The following is a 26,710-nucleotide window of genomic DNA, read 5'->3' on the forward strand; positions in this document are numbered from 1 at the left end:
GCGTCATTAATGGCTGAAGTAATATCAGATAAAATAGATACATTTATTAATCAGCAGTGGGAGCCATACATGAGATAAATGTAGTCCCGTGTGGATAAACTGCTGCCGTTTTTTGGCTTCTGGAGTTGACAGAGTCGACTCAGGTGGATGCCGGTGCTGGGCCGAGCTTCTCCGCGAACCCCTGCCGGTCTTTGCGTCTCTGTTTTTAAGTTTGCCCATGAGTTGAAGCATTGCAGCTGGAGGTTACCGCTGCCCCTTGAAGTGGGAGGAAGATGATTAGGAAATCAAATACACAAGTTAAAGAACCGCCTGTCCATCAGAGTGGTGGTACCTACAGGGGCGCGGTAGGAAGGATGTAGGTGACCTGGTCGAAATAAAAGGGACAGAGCTGCGGGATTGCTACTTCTGGGCAGGAGGACATCCTGGTGAATATCTGATCCACCCTGTGGTTTCTCCCAAAGCACTGTCGAGGGAAGAGTCTGTACCACAGGCCTGACACCAGAGCATCCATGCTGCTTTGAGCCGCTGAGGCGCTGACAGGAAGTAACCTGTAGTGAGGTGGCTGGCCTGTCATCTCGATAACTGTTATCTTCGCGGAAACACAGGTAAACAAAGGTGATTCAGTGCAGAGGCAGCCACAGCGATCATCTGTGTAAACACTTGTCTTCTGAAAGCATAAACGTTATCATCTCTTACCTTAAATGTGTTTGTAACCTGCTGCAGGCGGTGAGTGAGTTGTTTATCTTTAAATTCCAGATCATCACAGTTTTAAATGACGACTTTGGAATGAGTATACAGACTGTATATTAAAGATGGATGGGTCCTAGCTGACATTTTTTTGGGGGGCCTCAGTGTGCCCGTCTATAGATACACCCTTACTGAACCCAAAATATGATTATCATACAGAACAGCAGTTCAAACAACTGTTACCATCAGCTTAATAATCAGCGTGGAAACACAAAAGTATCCAAATACTGTCATACAAGAAGTTACTCCATCTTTGTAGTTTTTACTTAGCAAGAGAGTTGGCAAGTAGCAGTCAGATGAAATATATTTGTCCTTGTTAAATCTCAGACCTGTAATGTGCATTTTGTGTAAAGACCTTTGCAGCATTGCCTGGCGTCTCTGCTCGCACCTCATCCTCTTATTTATGATGAACCTCAACAGCAGTGGTGGCGTGACGATTACACGCAAACGTCTGCAGCTTTCCAAATCTGAAAAAGTAAAAGTTCTGAGCAGAGCTTGGGAGTATTTGTCATCACTGAAATCGTTTCCAGCTTACAGGTGTGTCTACAGATGGACTTTAATCTTTAAAGCTTTTATGCTGCTGTTTGTTTTACTTAATATCAAAGTAGATGATTCTTTGTATGATCGTGTTTTACAAACAGACTCAAAGTGGCCTACTTATACACTCACTCACCACTTTACTAGATTACATGAAGACCATGGCAGGAGCTCACTGCATCTAACCATGCAGACGTTGCTCAGGTTCAACATCAGATCGCTTTTCTTCTCCACTCTAAGCGACTTTGAAAGTGGGAATGTCGTTTGAGCTTCCAACCTGCTGACAGCTGACAGCAGCACCTCCCAACAAAATGAATGTCAGCTTTGATTTCTGTGAACCAATTTCAGATTAAATGGAAATTACTGCAGTGAGCTTTCTCTACCTGCTCACATCCTGCTGTGCTTCGTGTGCCATTTACCCTTTAGCCACTCGCTTAGCAGGAAATTTATGCACCTCACGAAACTCATGGCCTTATTCTGGATTATGTAATTGCCAGGGACACCCTCAAAACCCAAAAGTATAAAATAAAGTTGAGCCCACCACTGATTGTATTACAGGTAATATTTCAGGGTAAGATTTATAGATTTGTAATTCAGATGAAATGTCTGTACAAAGGTCGGGAAAACAACTAATCTCCTTTAGGAACCTGTAAAAATAATAAAGCCATAAAACGGTGAACAGAGGCGCTGAGTTATTAAGAATATAACAGACTTGACTTCTAAAAACTGTCCTCAGGTTTGGCTGTGGAGGAATAAAACACATTTACACAAAGGCAGCACTCAGGTACAACCCTGAGGTACTTGTACTGGAGTATTTCCACGTTATACTACTTTATGCTTTCACTCAGTCCACAGAGAAATGTTTAGTCTCTACTCCACTGCACTTACTAAGCTTTACTTCATGCACGATGGCTAACATAGCAGGCTTAAAAACAACACATTGTTGAAGTGCACTCGTTCTGCTCATTCTCAGCTCCACGTTTTTAATGTTGGACTCTACTGGAGCAGCTTTGCATGAGTCACAGTTCAAAATAATGCTTATTTGTCTTACACTGGGCTTTTGTGCTTCCCCTTGGATTTTATTAAATGAACCCAACCCACAGTCAACATGCATATAATGTGCCACGTTTCCCAAAACTTAAGGTCTATGCTGACACTTCATTTTCTCTGTACCATTCATAATGTTAATTACCTATAACTGGGCTCAACCATCCAACGTGATGGACAGTGCACAAGAGAGAGCGCATCCAGGGTGGAGACGAGGGTCAGAGGTCATTTGTGACAGAAGGATAGCAGGAGAAGTGAAAGGGCAAACTTACAAGATGGTAGTGAGACCTGCTGTGACGCATGATTTTGAGGCAAAAAGGTGGAAGGCTGAGCTGAAGATGTTAGGATTTTACTGGGAGAGACCGGGATGAACAGGATTATAAATGGACATGTCAGAGGGACGGCTCAGGTTGAGCAGTTTGGAGACAGACTGAGACGTTTGCACATGTGCAGAGGAGGGATGCAAATGAGGGGCAAAGAATGATGAAGAAGCTGCCACACAGGAGGAAAAAGGAAAAGCTCAGAGAAGATTCATGGATGTGATGAAGGAGGACATCCAGATGGTTAGTGTGACACAGGAGGGGGGCAGAGGATCCCCTGTGGTGACCCTTAAAAAAGGGCAGCAGATAGAAGTACAGGTTAAAGATTACAGCTGGAGAATGTAATCAAAAGAAACATGTAAAAAAAATAACCAAGGATCATTTCCATATTCGTTGCTAGTTTTTTTTTATGTCAAAGCCCAACAAAAAATAAAATAAAACAGTCCCCCGTGGGTCTTGGTGGCGGTGCAGGCGGGCTGTTTTTGGAGCTCCTGTGGTAAAGCAGCAGCAGCTGTGGCCGTGGCAGGTTGTCGGTGTTGCTGAGCTCTGAGCTGTGACCGCGGAGGGGAGGAGAAAAGTGCCGAGCTGCAGCGGCTCTGCTCATTCAGCCTCCGAGCCAGCAACCAAACAGCAGCTCCAACTTCAGCGCACATCGGAAATACTGAGCAGGAAACGGGCAGCTGGAGGGACACCGACCGCTAACTGTCGCTTCACCTGCAAGGGGGTAAAAACACCATCAGGTAAGACTGAAAAAAGACGTTTGTTTGTTTTTATGATGGAGCCAAAAACAGCTCCGTGTGGGGAAGCTAGCCCGTTAGCTAGCCAGCTAAGTAACTAACTAACAATCTCCCCTCCGCGGTTAGCGCGGCTCGGCTCGGCGTTCACAGCTGGCGAGGATCGGCTTAGAGTTGGGGTGGGAGCCCTTTTCTCGAGTGTTTTTACATGATTAAAAACCAGGAAAAAGTGAGCCCAGTTTAAAGGCAGTCGGGACTGTTGTTAGCTCCACTTAAAAGTAATCAGACCCCTGCTGGAAAACTGTCGATGCGAGCCCGAGTGTTACCAAGAATAGGGGCAAACACGGGGTTTAAATCAGTATATTAGCTCTTAGCAGCATTGCGTAAGCTAATGCTGATTAATACCAGCTCTAACTAACTTTATGTCTGCTATAAAGCCCCCCGAAGTCTGTTTTTTTTTCTTCCGTTTTAGCTGATGTGTTGATCCTAAAAGCAAAAGCCGACCCCGATAAAAGTTTAACGATGGCAGCTGCATTTACCAGGAAACTGGGTTCATTATTAGCTAACTACTCATTGAGCACTTTAACGTGCGGACAGAACTCGTTAATTTCGCCATTTCCCGCTACCTCCCTGCTATTAGGCAGGTTTCTCAGCCTGTCTTCCTGCCCATATGTCCTCGTATGTGTGCTCTCCACAGCGGGACAAAAGGCCCAGCATGGCGGCCCCCTTCCCCCTCTGAACCCAGCCCACACTGGAGGTGAGAGAGCAGCCGAGGGGCTGCTCTTCTTTGTCCTACCGGGGAGAGGACCAGAGCTTCAGTCTGCCTCTGAAGTCGTCCCGCTCTTATCAGTCAGAGTAAACATGCTGTCACGGGTATTAAAGAGCTCAAAGTCCAGATGTATATCTTTAGAAACTGAACTGAAGTGTGAGGTAAGCAGAATAAACAGTGATACAGATCATGAGGGCAGGTATTTTAAAAAGGTTTTCATGAAGATATAATACTTGAGTTTGTGTTTCAGGAAACGGTTTGGTCGAAGCCACTTCTCTATCTTGATTCTCACTTCTATAGTTTTTCAGGCTGCTGTGGTCGGGTGCTGTGAGCAAAGATCTGTTGGTTTTTGAACACTGACCTTTAAATAAAATGAAATTACAGAACCAAAATAAGTAATCTGTACTGTTAGGTTCTGTTAGCGAACCGTAAACGTGGGCTAAAATCACTAACAGCTGCTGGTTCTGCACCAGGTCTCATTTAATCTCTTTTTTTGTTGCTGCTGTTATAAAGTCAGATTAGTGTGGTTGGTGCTGGAGCTGTTATGTGTGACTTTAAAACAAGTTTCATGCGGCCTTATCCTTTCTGTTTCAATATAACCTTGGGTCAGATTTGCTTAGGAAGGCTGAGACTCAGTGGTAAGCTTAATATGAACTTTCAGATGCTTCACTGCTTCCTGTATAAGCTCTTTCTGCAGAGGAGACACTCGACCACACTTTAAGAACGTTTCTGTTCTTTTCACGCCGTTTCTTCCCTTTTCTTTTAAATAGCACCCTCTGTGGTGCTTCCTTTTTTTGGTCTGCATGAAGCGTTGCTCAGACCGCGTTGTTGATAGCATCTCAGACAAGCTTTTCAGGATGTTATTTCAATACAGCTGAGCTGCTTCAGCATCATCTGCCTTCAGTGTTACATGGAGCTAGTTATCGTTACAGCATGCCTTTTGTTGTTAGTGTAAAAAAGCCTTTGACATGTTTTTGTTTCCATATTTATCACAATAAAGATTTATCTGCAGACGAAGTGCATCATTGAATCATTTCAGTATTGCTTGATTTGAACTCTTATTTTTTTTTAGGTGTTAACTTTTAACATCAAAACATTTTTATTACCTTGAATCCTGATTGTTGAAAAAGCTGCTGTGTTGTTACGTTGTTGCTTCTGGGAGGCCTTTTTGTTGTGGGTTATCTGTCCCTTAGGAGATTTTCTTATCTCCATGGCTCCCATCTACAAACTGGTGCAGGTTGCTTTGATTGTCATTAGATGAGTAACTTTCCCTAATGGTTTGGCGAGGAAGGCCTCACTATGGAAACAGCTTGAGCCACCAGAGGCAGAAAGAGAGGAGAGGAGGTGGAAAAAGCTGGAGAGTGATGGGCTTTTTTCCACTCTGTTCTCCTTCTCATGTCTCGGTGGAGTCGGACTGAGGAACAGCCATGGCGACGTGTACCAGCTGCACTGTGATGAATGGTCGGGGCTCAGGAGGCGTTGCCATGACAGGGTCCCTGGCACGCGCTGCTATGCAGACGCCTCTTTTCTCAGGGCATGTTTACACATTATTTCATCGCCTGGGCCTGCTTGGTTGGTACTTGAGAGGAAAGGCCTGCCTGAATATGCAGAGCTTTTAGGAATGATGCGTCGCTTTTTCTGTTTTGGTGACAGCATCGGGAAAAATACAGCTGTCGTGTAACCACACCTGACTGCACCTCTCCATGGTATTGTCACTAACACTGTTAAATACTCCTGTCGCTCAGCCTGTTTTTGGTCAGCTGTTTGGGTGTTGAGCAACACCGTGACGCGCTTTCTCAAACAAACTTGATGTCCGTTTGCTCGCCTGACTCAGTGCTGGTCTTTGCTGGCACTAACGTGAGAATCTAACCTGAAGGTTTTTGTTCCCAAACTGAGTGAAGCAGTTTATCTCGCCTAAACAGAATCGAATGATGAGTGAAATCGCTCCAGCTGTTTCTCTAAATGTTGTTCCAGTATAGGAGCCCAGTCAGTGGTCTCACACGGAGACTTGAATTGAATTCTGTGGTCTACATTTGAGGCTCAAATTCCTAAAACCTCACTTTGAACGAGAAAATGAAAATGAACTTTAGTTCTTAATTCCCGAGTGAAGGGAAACGTATGTTCACTGTGGCGTTTCCATTTTTTGTGCGTATTTCTTTCAGTAGGGGGGTTTCAGGTGTAGCTCAAAGTGGAAAAGCACTGTGGCCAAAGAGGTGTCTCTGGGGGAAATACTTCCCCACTTTCACCTCAGCTCTGCTCACAGGCTGCACTTTGGAAGCTTGTGATTGTGCTCCAGATAAGTCGTCGTCTCTGGCTTTTAAGAAGTTACGAGACCTCAAACATACAAATATTTAGGTTTGACCCATCTGTGTGGATTTACAATAACTCTGAAAATATTTAGAGTATAAAGCTGTAAATCTGCATAGCTTTATGCATCCATCCGTTTTCTGCAGCTGGGTCACTTTGTTAAATGTAATCGATTGTGCACACGCTGCCTCTGAGACGTTTGGGAATAACTGAAGTAAAGAATTAGTAGGAAAAACTTTTGCCTTGCAATCAGTTTTGAGCAGCGAAGCAGATTTAACGACTTGGGGGCGGGGCTTGACGCAGCCAGAATTTCCTGCTCAGATAACCACGACATGTAAATGAAACCACATCAAATTTCCATTGAAAATTTGTGATCAGTTTTTGCTCAGTTAAGACAGGAAGTTGTGTTTGTGGTGTTCGGCCTCCTCTGTGGTTACCACCACCACGGCTGTTCTCTTTACCTCCCTCTGTGCCCGCTGTTCTTCACTTCTGTGCTGTGCCTTTAGGAATTGAACGACACTGCTGACCGTAAGCTACGTGATCTAAATATATCTCCGCTCTCTTCCCCCCTCGTCCCTTTTTATTTTCTCATCTGCTCTTCATTTCAGCACTTTTGTTCAGAACCCTCTCGGCTCCTCTTCATTCATGTGTGCAAACACGCTGCACCACATGGAGCTGTTGGTGAACTTTCTTTACTTGATTATAGAACTAAAGTCAGAGAAGATTTATTTGAATTAGGGCTGCCACAAACGATTATTTTGATAGTTGACTAGTCACTGATTATTTTTGTGATTGGTCAACTAATCAGATCATCATCCATTGGAGTAAAACGTACAGCTTACTGAACCTGCAGCATCTGCTCTTATATAACTATCATTAGCTTACAGCTTTAAGTGTTTAAGGTATGTCCTAACTAAAAATAAAGACAAGATGATAGTTTATTAAATTTTAATGAAATTTGCAGATTGTTTCGGTGAGTTTAATAAACTCCTTGCTATCTAAAATATAACAGGACACCGGAGTATATTCTGGAGCATCTCACACTTCTGATAATCAGCTGTCTGCTTGTTTATTCAGCTGTGTAAAAACTATAACTTTAATCTCAGCCAAACCGATTTACTCAGGAACAAATAAAATACTAAAAAAGGCAAACAATAACATTTTTAAGTTATCTAAGTGACTTATATATCATGTTTAACCTGAGTAGTGAAAGACGCGGTGGGTTTGAAAACGATTAGCCGGGAGTCCGGTGAGCCTTGCCCCGGCTAGCTATCGAGCTAGTAGCTAACAGACGTCTCCGAAAACGTCGGAGCGCTTTTGAAAATATGTGGTGTCTTGATAAACTGAGCAGATATTTGAGGTTTACACAGCTACATTCTCGCCTGAAAATATGTTAAACGTTTATTTTGTGACCCAGAAAGAATAATAAGAGTAACATTAAAACTAACTAGCTGCCGCCATTGTTGGAAACTGAGCTGGGGTGCGCTATGAATTCTGGGACACAGCTACTTCTTCTTCGGGGTTTAACGGCAGCTGGCATCCTTGTACATGCAGTGCTGCCATCTTCTGTTTCAGTCCATTATTACACTCTTAAATCCTACTACTTATTCCTGCGTCTTTTGTGATCTTACAAAGCTTCAAACGACGCGTCGACTATTAAATCAGTCATCGACGATTTTAATAGTCGACGTAATCGTGGCAGCCCTAATTTGAATATGAAATTAATAGATGCAAAGCTGCGTTTCCACCTGGAGCGATGTTGTAGAGAGAGGAATGTTAATAATTTGACGTACTGTAATTAAATAAACATAAACAGTCAGATTTCAGCTGACGGTAAAAGTAGTCGATAACATCTATCTGCTCCTTTTAATCACGTCAGCCATTTATCAGCCTGCATCACACAGGCTGCCTGGACTGATTTTGTAGTTCTGGCTGAGGAGTTGCAGTAACGTGAAGTGCACATGGTGAAATAGAGGCAGGTCTGTGGTTATGTTACGCTACCCCGTGGACACTATGTGCTACAGTGATGCACCAAATAAAGCTCGTCATCCCTTCTTTGCGACACGTTTGAATGTGGTCTGTAGCAGAAATGAGTAACAGAGTTAGGACGTGTCTACGTGCCTGTTGCTGGGCCTGGGCTGTCTATGAGGCTGTTTTTGTTTCAAAACCTGGTAACGATCTCTTGTAGTTTGAGTCTTGTGTTAAAAAATAACTTTTTACAGTGAGTAATCCAAACCACACGGGAATGACTTACCTCGTGTTGTGGTTGGATCATCTCAGACGTGTAGTCTGTTTCTTTCTGCCATGATTGTTTGTCTTTCACTGAGAACAACTTAACCCTCATCCTCCGTCTTCACTGTGCTGATGCGTTCCTATTCGCCTGACAGTTGCTGCTGTTTAGTTTTCATCTTTATAGCAGCTGGTCAGCCTGCTTTTGTAAATAGTCTAAATAAATAAAGATGGCTGGAGGTTAAAGTTTAATGAAGACTTTGGGTTTGGGTCAGTTTTTAACTCAGTGGTGCCTCAGACTGGACGAGCATTGTGGACATACAGACATGCCTACATGAACTCGTAGTGACATAACAAATGCAACATGAGTCTTATAAATTACAACAGTGCTTTAATGGATTATTAGGAAATCATTATGCAGCTATTAGCCGGCCTTGATTCACTCAGGAAATTCCCCACCCGGAGCTTATCATCTTACAGGGAAAAGCAGAATATATTAACAATGGCAAACCAGCACAACAAGAGGGACTAAAATCTAAACATGTCTTCTTAAAACAAACGATAATGTTGTATAGAATAGACGCTTCCTCAGCACGGAAGCTGAAATGCTCATGAAACCAAGGTTAATTTAACCTCATACTGAAGGATCGTTTTTACAGAGGACTTAGTTGAACTTCAGATATAATACAAGTGATGAAAATAAATTAGTGAAGGGGGGAAAAGGGTGAAGGACTTGGTTTTATCTGGTAAAATGTATTTATACAGTTTTTTAAAAAAAACAACAACATTTATTTATTGGTTTTAACTGGTTTTACATGGTGCACCATGAGCAAAAAAATAAATAAAATAAATAAATGAATAAAATAAAATAAAAAATAAATAAAAATAAAAATAAATAAATAAATGAATGAATAAAATAAAAAATAAATTAATTAATTAAATTAAAAATAATAAAAAAATAAATAAAAAGTAATAAAGTAAAAAAAAATAAAAAAATAAAAACAAAACCACAACAACAACAGAAACAACATAATAATAGAAACAAAAACAAAGCAAACCATAACAAAAGGGAAGGGCAGATATACAAATCAAGTTAGAGTTTCAGGCTGTTAAGTCCTCAGTGTGCACGTTGCAATTCTCCAGAAAGTTGTAGAATTTTGACCATGTAGCCCAAAACTTGTCCAGTTTATTTCTTAATGTATAAGTTATTTTCTCCATAGATAGTACAGATGTCAGTCCATTAAGCCATTGAGATATTCCACATATTTTTGGATTTTTCCAGCACATAGCAATACAGCGCTTGGCTTCCAAGAGTCCAATCGTTAACAGAGCTCTATTGTTTGCAGCAGGTACAAAATTATTCGGGTATATATTTAAAATATTTTAGGATGAAGTGGAATCACATCACCAATAATTTGACTCAGCAGATTTATTACCTTTTCCACTCCCACATACAGTGAAATAAAGTGCCCCTGTGTTTATACAGTTGAAGCTGGTGACATAACCCACACGTGTGACCAACATTTGTACTTGGGGCAGGGACAGCTCAGCAGGTCGAGTGGTGGCCCCAAGATCAGGGGTTTGGCTACCCTGAGGTACCGTCTGTACACACTGTTCCCCGCGTGCCCAGCAGCTGCCCACTGCTTCAGAGTGAGTGGGTTGAATGCAGAGAGGAATTTCCCCACGGGGATCAGTAAAGTATACATCATCATCACATCACATCATTATGCTGGTGGGCCCGAGTCACTCAGTAGGTTTGCTGCCAAAACACTAACAAGCAGCTGATTCAGCAAGACAACAAAAGGAGGAGTGACCAGGAACAGAAACGGGAAACAGTGCTACAGAAACCAACTAGTCACTGCAGAATTTCAGTGTGACTCTTAGTTACAGGATACAACCAAGTCTGAAGAGCTTGAAGTGAAGCAAACTGTGTTGCTGTTTGATGTGTGTAGATGTTCAGTCTCTCATCACAGAAGTGTCTTCACTTCCAAAAACCAGGATCCCGTCCCAGGCTGTTCAACCCCTGCTGACTTCAGGGAGGGTCAGCGACTCTCAGGACTTCTCTGTAGGGAGAACCCACATGTTTGGGGCTCCCATCATTTTTTTTTTTAGAACTGAAGAAGTTTTGTTGATCAGAGGCGAAATATCTTCAGGAACCTGTAAGAAGTCCTGTTGTCTTTAACTGCATAGATCTACCATGACCTGGCCTGTGGCTTGAATATCCAGTGAGATGCCTGCGGTGGCAGATGGTAGCAGACTTGTTGCCCTGGAGGAGCAGCATGTTGGCCAACAGGCAGCTGACACTTGGACCTCTTGCAAGCTAAAGCAAGTACAGTGTTAATGACCTTTTAACTGCTTCAGCTTGTTAAAGGTCGACTGTAGCTCAAAAGAGCAGGCTGTCTGTTGATACTGGCTGCTCCAGTATCTGAATGCATGTGATTGGTAGATAGAAAGCACTTAAACATGGGTGTGAATGAGGCATCTTTTATAAAGTTCTTTGAGTTCTCTGGAGTAGAAAAGCTATATAAGAATCGTTCCATTCAACCTTTCCTGTTGGGATGGACCGATTCCATATTACGCTGCGATACTGAACTAAAGTACTGGATTGGATATTGGAGGGAAACCATTAAATATCACAAAAGCACCTCACAAAACTTGCGACATGGCGTAACTTGGCTCATAACCTTAGCATGTCGTATGCGTCACGTGATAGAGCGGCTGTGGCGTGCGAGACCTGTCGGCGGTCTGGTTGAGCATTTGGAGCCTCGCCACCAACCCGGCATTTGATCTCCGACAAAGTTATCGCAGAGAGAAGTAAAGCAAGTGTGTAAGTTCATCTCTGAATGTTTGTAAAGCGTTCCAGCGTTAAGCTTATGACTGCCTCTCTCTCTCCTGCTGCTACTTCAATCATAAACTGATCAATGATCAGCTGATCGGCTCTCTTGTTTGTTTTTGTCTCACTTTGCGCCTGAAAGAGGAAACCAGCGGCTGAACAACAGCAGCACGTTTAAGCTTGATAAGCTGTTGTTAGAGTGTATTTAATATTATTTCTACACCAGGATCTTTTTCTACAGCTGATGTAACTGTGCAGGGGCGGATCTAGCAAAGTTTAGCCAGGGGGGCCGATAGGGCATGAACAGGGGAAAGGGGGCACAAAGACATACTTTTCTTTCTTATTCTCATTTAAAATGTTGAGCTTTTAATAAATAATTATCTGAATCTTACACCCAAAGTTTTCATCTGATGTAAAATATATAGAAGTCCATTACTGTATATAGTAACTGTTCAGTCTAATATACCCTAGTAAGCTGTAGTACTTTTTCCTTTGGGAAGATACCATCTGTGCAGTTCTGTTGAAGGAAGATGTTGAATCTATTTAATTATTGTAGAAAAATAATTGATTTCTGTGCATTTTTTTTTTTTTTTAAACACATGCATTAAATTAAAATTGGGGGCTGGTTCACTTTTTTTTTTTTTACTGGGAGTTTGCAACCCTGTTATTTAATATTTCTGCTAAATACTCTTTAAAATGCCAGAATAGGGAGGATGGAGCAGGTTTAAGTTTATTAGATTGATCAGTTTTGCTGAACTATGAAATATTTTAATGCAGTGTATTTTTTGCATACAGGTATAACAGAATAGCTTTAGTGTTTTGTTTTTTTTGTTTTTGTTAAAACTTGAGTATGAACTTATACTAAATGCAGGAAGATATTTAAAAAACAGTTTTATTGATTAAAAACACATTATATCAGATTCACATCGGTATCGGCAGATATCCAAATTTATGATATCGGTTTCGAACATAAAAAAGTGGTATGGTGCCATCTGTAGTTTCTTGTTGATCGGCGACTCTTCAGCCGGCTCGGCTCGAGTTGAACTCCACAGCGAGTGGGTACCACATGTGTTTGACATGTGCTAATAAAGGAAAATGTAGAGATTGTATACTTGGGTGAAAAATAAGAACACAGTAATGCTGGGAACAAGAGCAGAAAAGGGTCTTTGATGTGGCTCTAAATGCAGAGAGGAAGAGCATCCGTGCAGGAGAGACGATGAAGTCAAAAGCACAGAACGTCACCAGACTGCTGCTCTTCCTCTCTGTATTTAGTTCACTCCTCATCCTCAGCCAGCACAGAAAGATCCATGCAGCTCCGGGCCTCTTTTGTGTGCGTGTAAGTTGGCGCCTGAGCTTTATTTAAAAGAGGCGCTCGCTGCCAGGTTCTCCCTTTGTGTGAAGCAGCGCAGGTACAGCACGAGCCTTGAGCGCTGAAGTATCTTTATTATTTCTGCTCTTTATAAAGCAGGTGAGAATAGACGGGAGCGTCACGGATCTTCTCCAGTTGTCTAGTAGATCAAGTTGGCACATAATATTAACATTAATAGCCATCTTATCTCCTTTGGTTAAAAACTGAAATTCAAGCATTGATTTGTGTGCATTGTTGGTTAGTGTTGGATGATATGTTGAGGTCTCTCTCCCGTCCACCTATAGATTGTATCATTTGTGGAAAATAATAGAAAATCGAGTATTTTGGATTATTTTTCAAGGCCCGATTTCCATAAACTGAGTTTCAGTGATGCTCGGCAGACACAGCAGACTAATAATGTTCCTGCTGTGCTACGACTGGCCAACACCCGACGTCCTCGCCCTGCAGTTTCAGGAAGTCTGTCAAACACCCTTTAAAGAAAACGGCGTGTGTTTGTTTCCCAGGTACACGATGTGCTTCATCTGTAATAAAAGCAGGTCGACAATTATTCAGCAGGTGAACATGAAAATATTGATAGTGGAAACAACTTCATTGGCCAAAAACTCAGCTGGTGTAGTGGTATGTGGGCAGGCACAAATGAAATCTGTGGGCAATAGTGCTGCCACAAACGATTATTTTGATAGTCGACTAATCAGATCATCATCCATTGGACGTAAAATGTACAGCTTATTGCACCAGCAGCATCTGCTCTTATATAACTATCATTAGCTTACAGCTTTAAGTGTTTAAGGTATGTGCTAACTAAAAATAAAGACAAGATGATCGTTTATTAAATTTTAATGACATTTGCAGATTGTTTCGATGAAGTTTAATAAACTCCTTGCTATCTAAAATATAACAGGACACCGGAGTAAATTCTGGAGCATCTCACACTTCTGATAATCAGCTGTCTGCTTGACATTTATTCAGCTGTGTAAAAACTTTAATCTCAGCCAAACAGATTTACTCAGGAACAAATAAAATACTAAAAAAGCCAAACAATAACATTTTAAGTTATCTAAGTGACTTATATATGTTTAACCTGAGTAGCGAAAGACGGCGGTGGGTTTGAAAACGATTAGCGGGAGTCCGGTGTTCTCACGGCTCTAGTTAGCCTAGCCCCCGGCTAGCTATCGAGCTAGTGGCTAACAGACGTCTCCGAAAACGTCGGAGCGCTTTTGAAAATATGTGGTGTCTTGATAAACTGAGCAGATATTTGAGGTTTACACAGCTACATTCTCGCCTGAAAATATGTTAAATGTTTATTTTGTGACCCAGAAAGAATAATAAGAGTAATATTAAAACTAACTAGCTGCCGCCATTGTTGGAAACTGAGCTGGGCTGCGCTATGAATTCTTGGACACAGCTTCTTCTTCTTCGGGGTTTAACGGCAGCTGGCATCCTTGTACATGCAGTGCTGCCATCTTCTGTTTCAGTCCGTTATTACACTCTTAAATCCTACTACTTATTCCTGCGTCTTTTGGGATCTTACAAAGCTTCAAACGATGTGTCGACGATTTTAATAGTCAACATAATCGTGACTAGTCGACTAATCGTGGCAGCCCTAGTGGGCAACACTGATCACAGCTGTGCTAGAATCACAAGTCGAGCTGGTTCAAAAATCCTATGATCATTGAAGGCGCCGCCCTAGCAGTCTCCTGTCGACTACAATAAAATAAGATTAACATGATTCATTAGACGGCAGGTACGAGCAGTAAAAGTTTATTCAGAGCTTCTTTGGCCCGTTAAGGCTCCAGGGTTGGATGCACTTTAGAGATGTGCAGACCTTTATTCCCTCTGTCCAGTCACATGGTTGAAGAGCAGACCTCCGATGTCATTGGAGGGCTTCGGACTCATAATCCAGTGAATGTGAACCTTTTAGAAAGCGTCAGCGATTACTTCAAAACAGATTACGTTATTTATCTGCTCAGAGTGGTTGAGATGAATTTCTGTTCTGTGGGATTAGCCACAGTCTTTATGACATATCATGTCATAAACCATATCAAGAGGTTATAGGTGCCGGGCGACATGTCAGGGGTCAATCCTCCCATCTGCTCCCAGCGCTGATGAAAGTCTTTTGCAGAGGATTTCCTCTGGTTTGATCCGCGTGTTCTCTCAGAGGGGAAATAGGAAACCCTTTTAATATCCTTCAGATGAAAATCCCCCCAGTCAGCTGTTAAAGAGCGAGGAGTCAGATATCGTCAGTACATTTCTGCAAGTTGATCAAAGTGTATTTTGCAGTGTTGCTTTTGTATTTCTTCATTTCCTGTCTGTCGTTTTAAAGTTTGCGTGGAGTTCCTGAGGCACTCGCTGTTAAATGCTCAGAATGCATTCGCTTTGTTGTCGAAATGATCAAGGCTGACACGGCTTTGATAGTATAAAGGAACAAAAAGGGCTCATTTTTCTCTCAGCATATCTTTGATCACATCAGTCAGTGTCTTTTTTTTTGTTTGCCTACCTTTACAGCTCTTTTTTTGGGTCGTCCTCACATTCTGTGATTCAGCAAGCGGCTCTTATCTCCTGTTGCAGAGCAGGGATGGAGCGATGTCCTGCAGGTTTTAGATGTGTCCTTGATCCAACACAGCTGATTTACATGGCTAAATTAGTCATCTACAGAGGAGGCAAAATGCCGCAGCTCGTCTTTTAACTGGCACTCGAAAGTTTGAGCACATTTCCCCTGTTTTAGCTTCACTTCACTGGCTGCTCATTACTTTTAGGATTCATTTTAAAATTCTTTTATTTACTTTTAAAGCTCTCCATGGCCTCGCCACATCTTATCTCTCTGAGCTGCTACAGCCTCATACACCCACCCGCTCTCTCAGGTCAGCTGATCAGCTGCTCCTGCATGTACCCAGGACTGAGCGTAAACTTCGTGATCGTGCTTTTGCTGTAGCAGCTCCAAAACTGTGGAACGAGCTTCCTTTAGAGATTCAACAGGTTCTTTATCTGTTTTTAAGTCACTCTTGAAAACCTCTTTACCCTGACCTTTGACACCACGTGAGATGTTGGTTTTTTATTTTTTATTTTAGTTGTTTTTAGGTGATTCGATGCTGTTTTATCTTTTGTTTTAATATAGGGCTGTTTTAATTTTATGTTTTATGTGTTTTACTTATTTATTGTTTGCTGTTTTCTGTTATTCTATTGTTTTAACTTATTTTCTGTACAGCACTTTGTTCCTGTGCTGGGTATTTTAACGTGCTTTATAAATAAAATTGGATTGGATTGGAAATTAGCTCCTCAACATGTCTTGAAGTTCTGCAGAGGCCTGATAATGAACTGATCATTTGATTCAGGTGTGTTGATGAAGGGTGACGTCTAAAACCTGCAGGACTCGAGGCCTGGAGTTGCCCACCCCTGTTGTAGAGTCTGAGCAGGAACAAATGTTCATAATGTGACATTTTCCTGTGGGTACTTGATGCTCTAAGTGCTGAAGATCTTATCATCTTCTTGGTGATGCTGTACCAAGAATTTTCATGTACCAATGATCCGCCGTGGAATCATTTCTGTATCTAGCGCTGCTGCCACGGGTCTGTAATCTTTACCATTTCTAGAGTTTTCAGATATTTTTGAGGTCTTGTTAATCTTTCTCTTTAAACACAGACCATTTGTCCTCCTCTGAATGTTTTTCTATAAAAAATGTAAAAAGCAGAAGAATAGACATGTTGGCATCTCCACAAAATGACAATAAACAAAAATACACATTAAAAAATGAAACTGATTACTTTACAGTTAAAATAGGGTGAACTCCACGTTCATGTTCAGGATAAAATATCGTTTGATTTTGGGTCGCGGTGTTTGATGTAGGCGCAGGTTCTCTGTCCGTGTCTCCACCAGCGCTCAATAGGATTGGGATTAGGATTAGTGCTCTGAGCACGGCTGCTTTAACGAGCGCTAATTGATTTGTAACTGAGGATGTGCTCGGCATCGCTGCAGCGGAGCTCAGGTCAGGAAGGACGACATCATCGGGTCCTTTCATCAGCAGCAGAAGGATGCTCTGCTCTGGCTGCAGGAAGCTTCCTCGCCGCTGTGATGCGTGGCTTCCCGTCTGCCGCCCGCCGTGGGCAGCAGGCCTCTCTCTGGGGATCTCCCACGGAGTGATTAGTGCAGGCTTTCCAACTGTGCTGTTTGGTCTCTGTAAACAAACACAATCCATTTGTTTGCCTGAGCACGACAGCTCATTGTTTGTGCTGAAATCGCTGACTTCAACTGTTTTAGCCAAACGATGTCAGTCAGTTTTAACACCCGCCCTGTTTCCTGTCTTCCAGAGCCATGCTGGAGTGACCATCCAGTTCCTGTCGATCCAGGTGACCAGTGAGCGGCATCATCATGGAATAATAGCATTGGGAGTCAAAGCTCGACCTCTTCCTCCTCGTCCTCCTCCCCCTATTTCTTTTCTCTCAGCCTCACTCTGTACTGAAAGCCTCCCCCTAACAAACACTCACCCACCCACTCACTCATGCAGGACCCTTCTGACCACTCCTCCCACGCAAGTCACGGTCCACTCCCACCGTCTCTCCAGCCAGTCAGGCGGTGAGCGGCTGGAAGCCGTGTAATCCTCTGTGAAGTATAGCGCCTATACGGCCGCATATGCTCCCCTTTGTCATGGTGGCTGTTGTTGTTGTGGAGGCCTCCCTCAGGAGAGAGCAACAGAAGGCAGCGTAAAGCTCACAAAGGCAGGAAGGGAGCTGGAGAGCGAGCGAGAGGAGGAGACGCTGCAGATTGTTTGGCTGGAGGCGAGTGAACTTCGCAGGGCAGCGGATGGTGCTCGGTCGGTGTGAGACTCCATAATGTGGGGCTGGCATTATCTCCCCAAACCAAACACAAAGTGGACCAACAGTCAGCTCTGGAGATACCTACCACCTGCTGAGCAGCAGCGGGGAATGCAGTGAGGACAACGTGGACCAGATTTTTTTTTTCTTTTCTTTTTTGTGTCTCTGTGGAATATTTTTCTAGTTTTGTTCTGTTTGGGGTCTTTGTGATTACAGCCTACCAAAAGTGCCTTTATGTGTGACATCGTCTTCGGACATCCTGAAGTTAAATATTTCAGATTATCACTTGACATTCGCCGTGTGCTACCATATTCTGGACTATATAGGAAGTAAAAGGCTTGACGCCACCTTCCACTAAACCTGACAATCATCACCTGCTACGCCCGAGCAGCAACTTCCACCTGTCTCCACCGGACCCATCCGAGCCGTCGCCATGTTCAGTATTCAGTCCAAATGGCGCTACCTTATCATGTTCCTGGGCATCCAGCTGGTGGTGATGGCGTTGCTGTCCCGAGAGGGCTACCAGAAGAGGGTCACTTACTTCATACGCATCTTCCGCAAGCCAGACGGGGGCGCTGTATCGGGCCGCAACCACACCACACCCACGATCGGCGGAGGGGACGTATACGCCAACCTCTCCCACCTGCCCAAAGCTCACGGCCATCGAGACGACATGCCCTACTGTCCCAAAACGTCCCCTTTAATAGGTGAGTGCTCATGCCACGTCTTCAGGATTGGGCTTTCCTCCGTTTAGCCTTAAATAGATGTTCGCTAGTTAAGTGGATCCATCGTAAAGGTTTAAGACAGCGACTCATACTTTAGGTAACCCTTAAAAGCTTAAATCTCTTGTTTAAATAAAGCATTTGGGACTTTGCGTCCTTGTAGTCCCTAAAATTCAGCTCCGATTGATGAAACATTATAGGTCATGAAAGTTTTTTGGCTTGTGAAGTTGAGCCAGTTGAGGTGGTTCAGGCATCTGACGAGGACGCCTGCTGGGCAAGCTGTTCCAGGCTTTCCCTGCCTCGGTGTTCCTCCAGACAGGCTGGACAAGGTAGCCAGGAGAGGGAGGTCTGGGCTTCTCTGCTCATGCTGCTGCGCCCACGACCTGGACAAGTGGAAGAAGGATGGATGGAGATGAGGCTGTGATTGAACTTGTTCAGCTGTAGATTAGTTGCCATGTTTGGGTGCAGGTGGCCTCGCCAGCAGTCAGCTGAGTGTGAGCGAAGACTGAACGGCAGCTTTTAGAGGATTATAAACAGCACTTTTATGATAAAATCTTTCACCATCACTACTGTAGTTTTCTCATATGCACAAGTTAGTAACTTCTGATTTTGTCTCACCTTTATTTAAATATAGTGTAAATCTTCTTGTAATAAACAGGCAAACTCGACCAGTCACACGAGTCTCGCTGCAGGGTTTTCCCTTTTTTTGCATATTTGAGTCACGTGACCTTTTTTCTCCCTTGTTTAGCTCTGGGTTCAGTCTCAGAGAGGATAAACAAAACAGGTGGTATTGACTTGATTTTAACTGAAGAGAAAATGGAAATGTATGCAGCACTTTTGTGCTTTTCTTTCCCCCCGTTATATAAAAGCAGAATGTTTGTTCCTGTGGCCGACAGTCGTATTAAACATCATTTGAGTCAATGCAAGTTTGCAAGTAATACCTGTGAGCTGAAAGCTCTAATCACTCTACAGCTCTGGCTGCTCTCGGCTCCTGATATGGTTGCCATCAAACACAGAAGCCAAACCTACCTGCTGCACAAACCTTCTGTTTTGAAGAGGCAGCCAATCAGAAGAAAGTTGGATTAAATGGAAGATGTTAAATAATGAATAAATACATTTAAGAAGTGGAAATAAAGAATAACAGCTTGTTTACTCTCAGCTGTGTGCCATTAACACGAGCCAACCAACCAGATTTTTGGCGTAACCCAACAATAAGTGCCAAAAACCGTCTCTCCTACATTCCAAACCAATCTTGCCTCAGGGCAACATCGAGCCTCTGTGAACACGTCAGCTCGGCGCCTTCACGCTTAATAACCATTGTCAATAAGTTTCTACTGGTTCCTTCTGCAGTATCTTCAAGAAAAAACTGCAGAAGGAAAGTGAACATAAATCCAGTGAGTGATAGAGGGTTTAAGTATGAGAAATATTTCAGTTCACATTAAACTTAGGCTCAGAGCCTAACCAAATATTACATTTAAAATCTGTCCCTTCGAAACCAGATGTTACATCACGGATAATAAATCTGATTTCAGAGTGCTTTTTAGCTTTGAACCTGAAATCATGCACCTGGTTTCAGGTTTTCTATAAAAATAGTTTGCGTTTTTCTCAGCGTGCTCTTTGTGTGGTTCCTTTCTCAGATGTTCTCAGACACAGAAGTAGAATCAGTTCAGTTTAACAGAATCAAAATAGCTGTGGAGATGAGATTGACCTGGTTCAAGTTGCCTCTCAGATGAAGCTTGTACACAAACAGCTGATCTGCAGTCAGGTTTCCTGAGCGTGTGTGTGGATGGTAACAAAAGTGTGTTTTATTACCTCCAGTTCACTTTAGTTTCAGTTTTTGTTAATTGTCCTTATGGATAAAAGCCAAATGTCACTCTGACCTCTTTAAAAATATTTAAATGTTTCTGCATGTTTCCCGTATATCTGTCTGATATACAGGAAATGATCTGTGTTTGATCACTAACAGGCTGGGGAAGGAGCGCCTGTGTGTAAAGGGTGTGACACAGTCGCTGCTTTTATGGTGCTAAGTTTATTTCCATCAATCATCTATAAAAACATGACGCTGCAGAGGGGTCGTGACCTTCTCCGCCCTTTTTCACCTGCTGTGGGGAAAGTTTCAGTCAACTCTTCACGTGAGTCGATGTCATCAAGTGAGCGCGCCTTACATTTCCTCTTGCGTGTCATATAGGGCTGCCACGATTAGTCGACTAGTCACGATTACGTCGACTATTAAAATCGTCGATGACTGATTTAATAGTCGACGCGTCGTTTGAAGCTTTGTAAGATCCCAAAAGACGCAGGAATAAGTAGTAGGATTTAAGAGTGTAATAACGGACTGAAACAGAAGATGGCAGCACTGCATGTACAAGGATGCCAGCTGCCGTTAAACCCCGAAGAAGAAGAAGTTGTGTCCCAGAATTCATAGCGCAGCCCAGCTCAGTTTCCAACAATGGCTGCAGCTAGTTAGTTTTAATATTACTCTTATTATTCTTTCTGGGTCACAAAATAAACGTTTAACATATTTTCAGGCGAGAATGTAGCTGTGTAAACCTCAAATATCTGCTCAGTTTATCAAGACACCACATATTTTCAAAAGCGCTCCGACGTTTTCGGAGACGTCTGTTAGCCACTAGCTTGATAGCTAGCCGGGGGAAAGGCTAACTAAAGCCGTGAGAACACCGGACTCCCAGCAAATCGCCGCCGTCTTTCGCTACTCAGGTTAAACATATATAAGTCACTTAGATAACTTAAAAATGTTATTGTTTGGCTTTTTCAGTGTTTTATTTGTTCCTGAGTAAATCGGTTTGGCTGAGATTAAAGTTATGGTTTTTACACAGCTGAATAAACGTCAAGCAGACAGCTGATTATCAGAAGTGTGAGATGCTCGAGGATGTACTCCGGTGTCCTGTTATATTTTAGATAGCAAGGAGTTTATTAAACTCCACCGAAACAATCTGCATTAATGTCGCTGACAGTCGTGTAGGCCACGTCTTTGGCTTTGTGGAAATGACGTGTGCACAATAAACGTAAGAGATACCAACTATACGGCTGCCATCAAACCACTGAGCTCTGTCACACAGTGTGAAGGCGCCATAAAGCTTGTGACAGTTTTCCACCTGAAGAGGTCTTTTATGCTCAGTGTTTGCCAGGATTTGACGTTAAAAGGGAATTCTTTGAAACTGCTCTTTGTACCAGGAAGCTTTGACTATGAGCCCTGAGCTCGAGGTGGTGCGCTGTGCTCTGCTTTAACTCTTCTGTCAGCTTTGTTCCAGCAACGCCGTCTAAACCCAGAATCCTGCCGAGTGTTTATTCAGTAATTTGAAACGACTTGAAGACCATGAATTGATATGAGGGAAGAAAAAGACTCTTGAAGAAAAAACAAAGCTGTTCAAAGACAAACGAAACCCGCTGGAGGTTTGAGCGGCTCGGGTTCCTCCGCTGGAACAGCTGAAAGGCTCGGGCGGGGATATGAGAGCCGGTGTTGTGCCAAAGTAGGTATCCCCGACAGAATTTGTTTCCCCTGTGCTGGGAGCACCAAGAAGTACTGATGTTTTCATTTTGTGAAAAAGTGAAAAATTAGTATCATTACATTACCATTCAGTTTGAGGGTTACAACAGAAAATTATATATTTATTGCTCACGGGTATCAGATGGGATTATTTTTAACAAACCATTAACATTTTGGCTGATAACTATTTTTATTCTCCTGTAACTTTACTATATAAAGAGCTAAATCCTCCAAAGTTTCAGGAGTAATGCGTCATAATAAGAAGTGTTTGTGAACGAAAAATCAGCAATGTGGGATACTGTTTGTCCGTGATTTACACAGGGGGGGACAAATTGTGGCAGGATCAGCCTGATATTATTTGTATCCCACTATAACTTCGTTGTATAAAGAGCTAACATCTCAAGAATGTCAGGAGTAGTTAGTCATAATAAGAAGTGTTTGTAAACTAAAAATCAACAATGTGGGATACTGTTTGTCCGTGATTTGGACAGTCCAGCGTGTGCTCCCGACGCAGGGGAAACAAATTCTGTCGGGGATACCTAATTTGGCACAACACCGGTTTCATTTGTATTTAGTCTGTTTGAAAACAGAAATCTGAAGCTTCTATGATGAGCTGACCTGGGTCGGCGGTAGGGGTGGGGAAAAATCGATACTGTGTTGCATCGTGATATTTTGTTTGCTAATAATGTATCGATACAGGGACAGCAGAAATCGATATTTTGTTACAAAAAAGGTTTTTGTGCTCTGACTTCAGAGCATGTTGATCCTTTTTCTGAGCAAGAATCCTGACATTCCTTCACTGTCCAAATGTGTTTAACTTGTTTTGGCAGCAATAAACATGACAGTTTACTTATTTTAATTTAAGACATGTTTTATTTTAATTAAGTTTAAAACTTTTTTATTTAATGTAAAATTATATTTTCTTTCAATTGACTTTCAAATTCTTCAGTTGCTGAAGGGGCTGCATAGTTTTCATAAACTGCATAGTTCAGAATAGCTATAATTGTACCAGATGGTTGATTCAGTTAAGTTGGACTAGACTGTAATACAAACCGTTCAGTTTGTCAACAATCAAACTGAAATGAGAGAAAGACTGAGTGTGAGACTTTGATATTAGAGAAAATGAATATTGATAAAGTTTACCTTTATGTACAGAATCTGAATATCGCAAAATATTTAAAAAAATTGCAATAATATTGTAATATCTGATAAGTCAGCAGGCGTTGGAGCGACTTTAAAAAAACAAACAAACGTCAGCTTAATCTTGATTAATACAGTGTGTATATATACTTTTAATATAGTGACAAATTTTCTTTCCTTTTATAGATATTTTTTTCTGTCCCCCTGACCTCAGGCGGGCAGCTGGACGAGCAGAGCGTGCAGGATTGTCAGAGTGATCTCTACTTTACAAACACGGCTGACTTTGTGCTTTTAAAGCTGACGTCTGACTTAATGTCATTTCAAAGCTTGACGTCACTTGATGTCGGCTCTCGTACCCTGACCACATCATTTGCTTTCTCTCCGGTAACTACATTCATTCCTGGACGTAATTAATAACTTCTTTCCACAGGAGGGCCGATCCACGTCAGCTTCCCGTCACGCCTTAGTCTGGCAGAGGTTGAGAGGAAGAATCCGCTGGTGGTGCGCGGAGGACAATACAGGCCGCCGGACTGTGTGGCGAGGCATCGCACGGCCATCATCATTCCCCACAGACACCGAGAGCACCACCTCAAGTTCCTGCTCTACTACCTGCATCCGTTCCTGCAGCGGCAGCAGCTCAAATATGGCATCTACGTCATCCACCAGGTTTCTATTATTTCTATTTTACACTAAAATTCAGAAGGCGGTTGGAAATTAATTTTACTGTCTTTGTGTTAATGTTTAGATTTATAATATTTGGAGTATTGAGGGTTTTTATTGTCTAACGTGATGCACTAGTTGATGCTTGATAAAGAGCGCCCTCTGCTGTGTGGTCACTGGATGTGCATGTTGGGTGATAAGAAATCTGAAGCAGCTCAGAGGTTTAATCTGCTCAGAGCTCACTGATGTTTCCCCCTCAGCTCTTTATCTCCTGCACCTCCTGAGCTGGATCGTACCATCACACTCTGTCCATGATGATTTTCAATTAAATGCTTTTATAAATTATATTTTTATTAGTTTTGCTCAGCTGGATTCAGTCACATTCTGATAGTGCTGTTAAATGAGTATTTAATGTGCTGGGAGCAAAACTTTCTGGTTCATTGGCCTCTTATTTATCAGAGTACATGTCACACAGCTGAGTCACGGCCCGCGGTCACAGGACATCATCGCTCCATCAGGTCTCTCCTGGAAATGAAACACTGGGTCTCAGTGGGACGACCTGTGGAAAAGTAAATGAATAAAATACAAAAAATGTGCGTTTGGTCCCGCTACATCGTTACCCCCAGTGGGCGGGGCTTATGTCTCCTTTGTTCTTTGATTCTCCAGCAGCGCGTCGGTTCATCCTGTCTGAATCAAGCTCCTCCTCCTTTTATGCAACAGTCTTCTGATTGGTTGCTCGTTCCATCCAAAGATGACTTTTTTCACACAAACTCCCTGAAATGCTTTTGAAGTTTACCTCACTAATCCCTGTTTAGCACAAACATCACAACATTTCTGTGGCTGAATATTTGACCTGCTAAAGTCTGTCGTGCTTCCTTCTTTGAGTGAGAACGTCTGACTTTGTGCATTTTTTCATTTACACAAATATTCAGTTTAAACTTGTTTCACGTGAAGAAACATTTTTGTTTTCCTTCTGCAGGCTGGAAACTACACCTTTAACAGAGCCAAGCTGATGAACGCCGGTTTCCGGGAGGCCATGAAGGAGGAGGACTGGGACTGTCTCTTCTTCCACGATGTGGACCTCATTCCAGAAGACGACCGGAATACGTACGTCTGCGACTCGAACCCCAAGCACGCGGCCATCGCCATGGACAAGTTCGGCTACAAGTATGTCTGAGAACGACCGATACATGTCGTGGTTTCAGTGCAAGATGAATGAAGTGCTGTGTGAAAGCAGTCCTGTGAGTGGGCAATGTTTCATTTTAGTTCAAATAAACCAACCAATAGAAAGAGTCCACAAGCCTTCTCAGACAGCCCTCATTTATCCTTCAGTTTAGCCCCTTTTCCATTAGCACGACTGGTTTTCCACTACAATCCGGACCTACCTGACATGCATGGTTGCCCTCATAGCGACACGTCCGAGCATCCTGCGACGTGACGTGAATATGCGACACGAACGCTACAAAAAAGTGGATGTCGAGGTGACGATGTGCCTGCTGCTCTGTCTGTGGCTCGGAGAACACGGCGTTGTTTTTGTAGCCGTTCCCCTCGTTGCCAGGTTTCAAAAATGGCGGTTTCATGATGACTCATCGAGTGATACTGCTGACCAGCCAATCAGTGGCAAGCATTCTGATGACATCACATTTTAGTACCTGCTCAGATCGCCCCGAGAGAACCAAACGAAGGTGCTGATGGAAAAGGTGGTGCTGAGTGTAACACTGGCTCAGTCGACACATTTAGATATGAAAATGAAATAAATTCAGATAAAATGTCCTGAAAAAACAAAATGAGTTGATTAGAGTAACTCGATAAAATGAATTAAAATACAATGTGACAAAATGTGTCATGTCAGTTGTATAAAAGGTTGCATTTAAAAAAAACAAATAATTAAAAATAATACATAAATAAAGCAGCAGAATAGTAAAGTTAGGCAAAAATGTAAAAGTACAACAAACCTTACTGTTAATGTAGTTTTTCTATATGTAATAATTAATGTGCTGAAGAGCTCTGTAACTAAAAATGCATCATCTATAATGTATCCAAGTGAAATGTATCAGATTAGATTAGATGAAACTTTATTAATCCCTCGGGTGGGTTCCTCCGGGAAATTCAGTTTCCAGTAGCAAAGCACCGAAAGAAGTTGCATGTTACAGATACATTAAGGGGAATGAGAGTAAGGATATAAGCATAAATACACCATATATACACATATATAGATACAGAATATACAATATGGATAAATAGGATTGAAGTGTAAGGAAATAAACACTGAGGTTGAACATAATCTCTGTGGTGAAACGGTCCAATCAGCAGAATAAAGCAAAAATAAAGAAACAAAAATAACTTAATGAGTGAAGAATAAAACAATAATATTCTATCTGAAGGGAACAGTGCAGGGCAGAAATAACCAGATGTTTCTCTGCTGGACAGATGTGTTGGCTTGTTTAAAGTTCTTACTGGAGAGCCGGAGGTGAAGAAGGGCAGTTTCTCGTCCACCCCACGTGTTTACTGTTGATTTGCTTTTATCTTCACTTGAATTTGAAAACATTTTCCTTGACTTGAAAGTGTTTTTGCACTGCTGTAGTTTTAAATGAGTTACAGAAATAAACTTTAGCTGCTGTGTGTTTGCTGCATGAACCCGGCGACTCTGCAGAAGCTGCATGTGTGTGTTTTATTGTTTAAATGCCAGAGTTCAGTTTCCACACACTCTGCAAATATTCTGTCTGAACAGCATAGAAACTAATAATAAACCCTGATGCTCTTTATTTCGCTTTTCATTTGTCTTGTTTTCTAATCCTTTTCTCTCCAGGCTTCCATACAAGATGTATTTTGGAGGCGTGTCCGCTCTGACGCCCCTGCACTACCTTAAAATGAACGGTTTCCCCAACAATTACTGGGGCTGGGGCGGCGAGGACGACGACATTGGAGTCAGGTGAGCATCGTGCGGTTCAGTTTCAGGGTTCCTCATAGGCGCTACATG

The 26,710-nt window shown here is 42.4% G+C and overlaps 1 protein-coding gene and 2 long non-coding RNA genes across 6 annotated transcripts in view; 1 reads left to right on the plus strand and 2 right to left on the minus strand.

Moving 5' to 3' along the window:
- Positions 1-24: 24 nt before the first annotated feature.
- On the minus strand, positions 25-3,001 carry LOC146509144 (uncharacterized). Its single transcript, XR_014876980.1, has 3 exons — positions 697-3,001; positions 336-589; positions 25-255 (listed from the first exon to the last, which is right to left on the minus strand). It is a non-coding gene; the product is annotated as an uncharacterized LOC146509144 (long non-coding RNA).
- Positions 3,002-3,150: 149 nt separating this feature from the next.
- LOC146509145 (beta-1,4-galactosyltransferase 3) overlaps positions 3,151-26,710 on the plus strand; it is a 29,677-nt gene continuing 6,117 nt past the window's right edge. For 2 of the 4 annotated variants that reach the window (XR_014876978.1, XM_085178355.1), the window contains exons 1-5: positions 3,151-3,391; positions 17,197-18,407; positions 23,501-23,736; positions 24,710-24,897; positions 26,540-26,662. Coding sequence is in view for 3 of the 4 variants with exons in the window: in XM_085178355.1 (XP_085034481.1) it covers positions 18,134-18,407; positions 23,501-23,736; positions 24,710-24,897; positions 26,540-26,662 (821 nt within the window). In the remaining variant the exon portion in view is untranslated. The other 2 variants (XM_085178358.1, XM_085178356.1) reach the window with 2 other exon arrangements.
- LOC146509146 (uncharacterized) lies at positions 4,500-17,200 on the minus strand. The gene is made up of 2 exons (XR_014876982.1): positions 13,974-17,200; positions 4,500-7,660 (listed from the first exon to the last, which is right to left on the minus strand). It is a non-coding gene; the product is annotated as an uncharacterized LOC146509146 (long non-coding RNA).

Source organism: Neolamprologus multifasciatus, chromosome 11, assembly GCF_963576455.1.
Source record: "Neolamprologus multifasciatus chromosome 11, fNeoMul1.2, whole genome shotgun sequence".
Lineage (NCBI taxonomy): Eukaryota > Metazoa > Chordata > Actinopteri > Cichliformes > Cichlidae > Neolamprologus > Neolamprologus multifasciatus.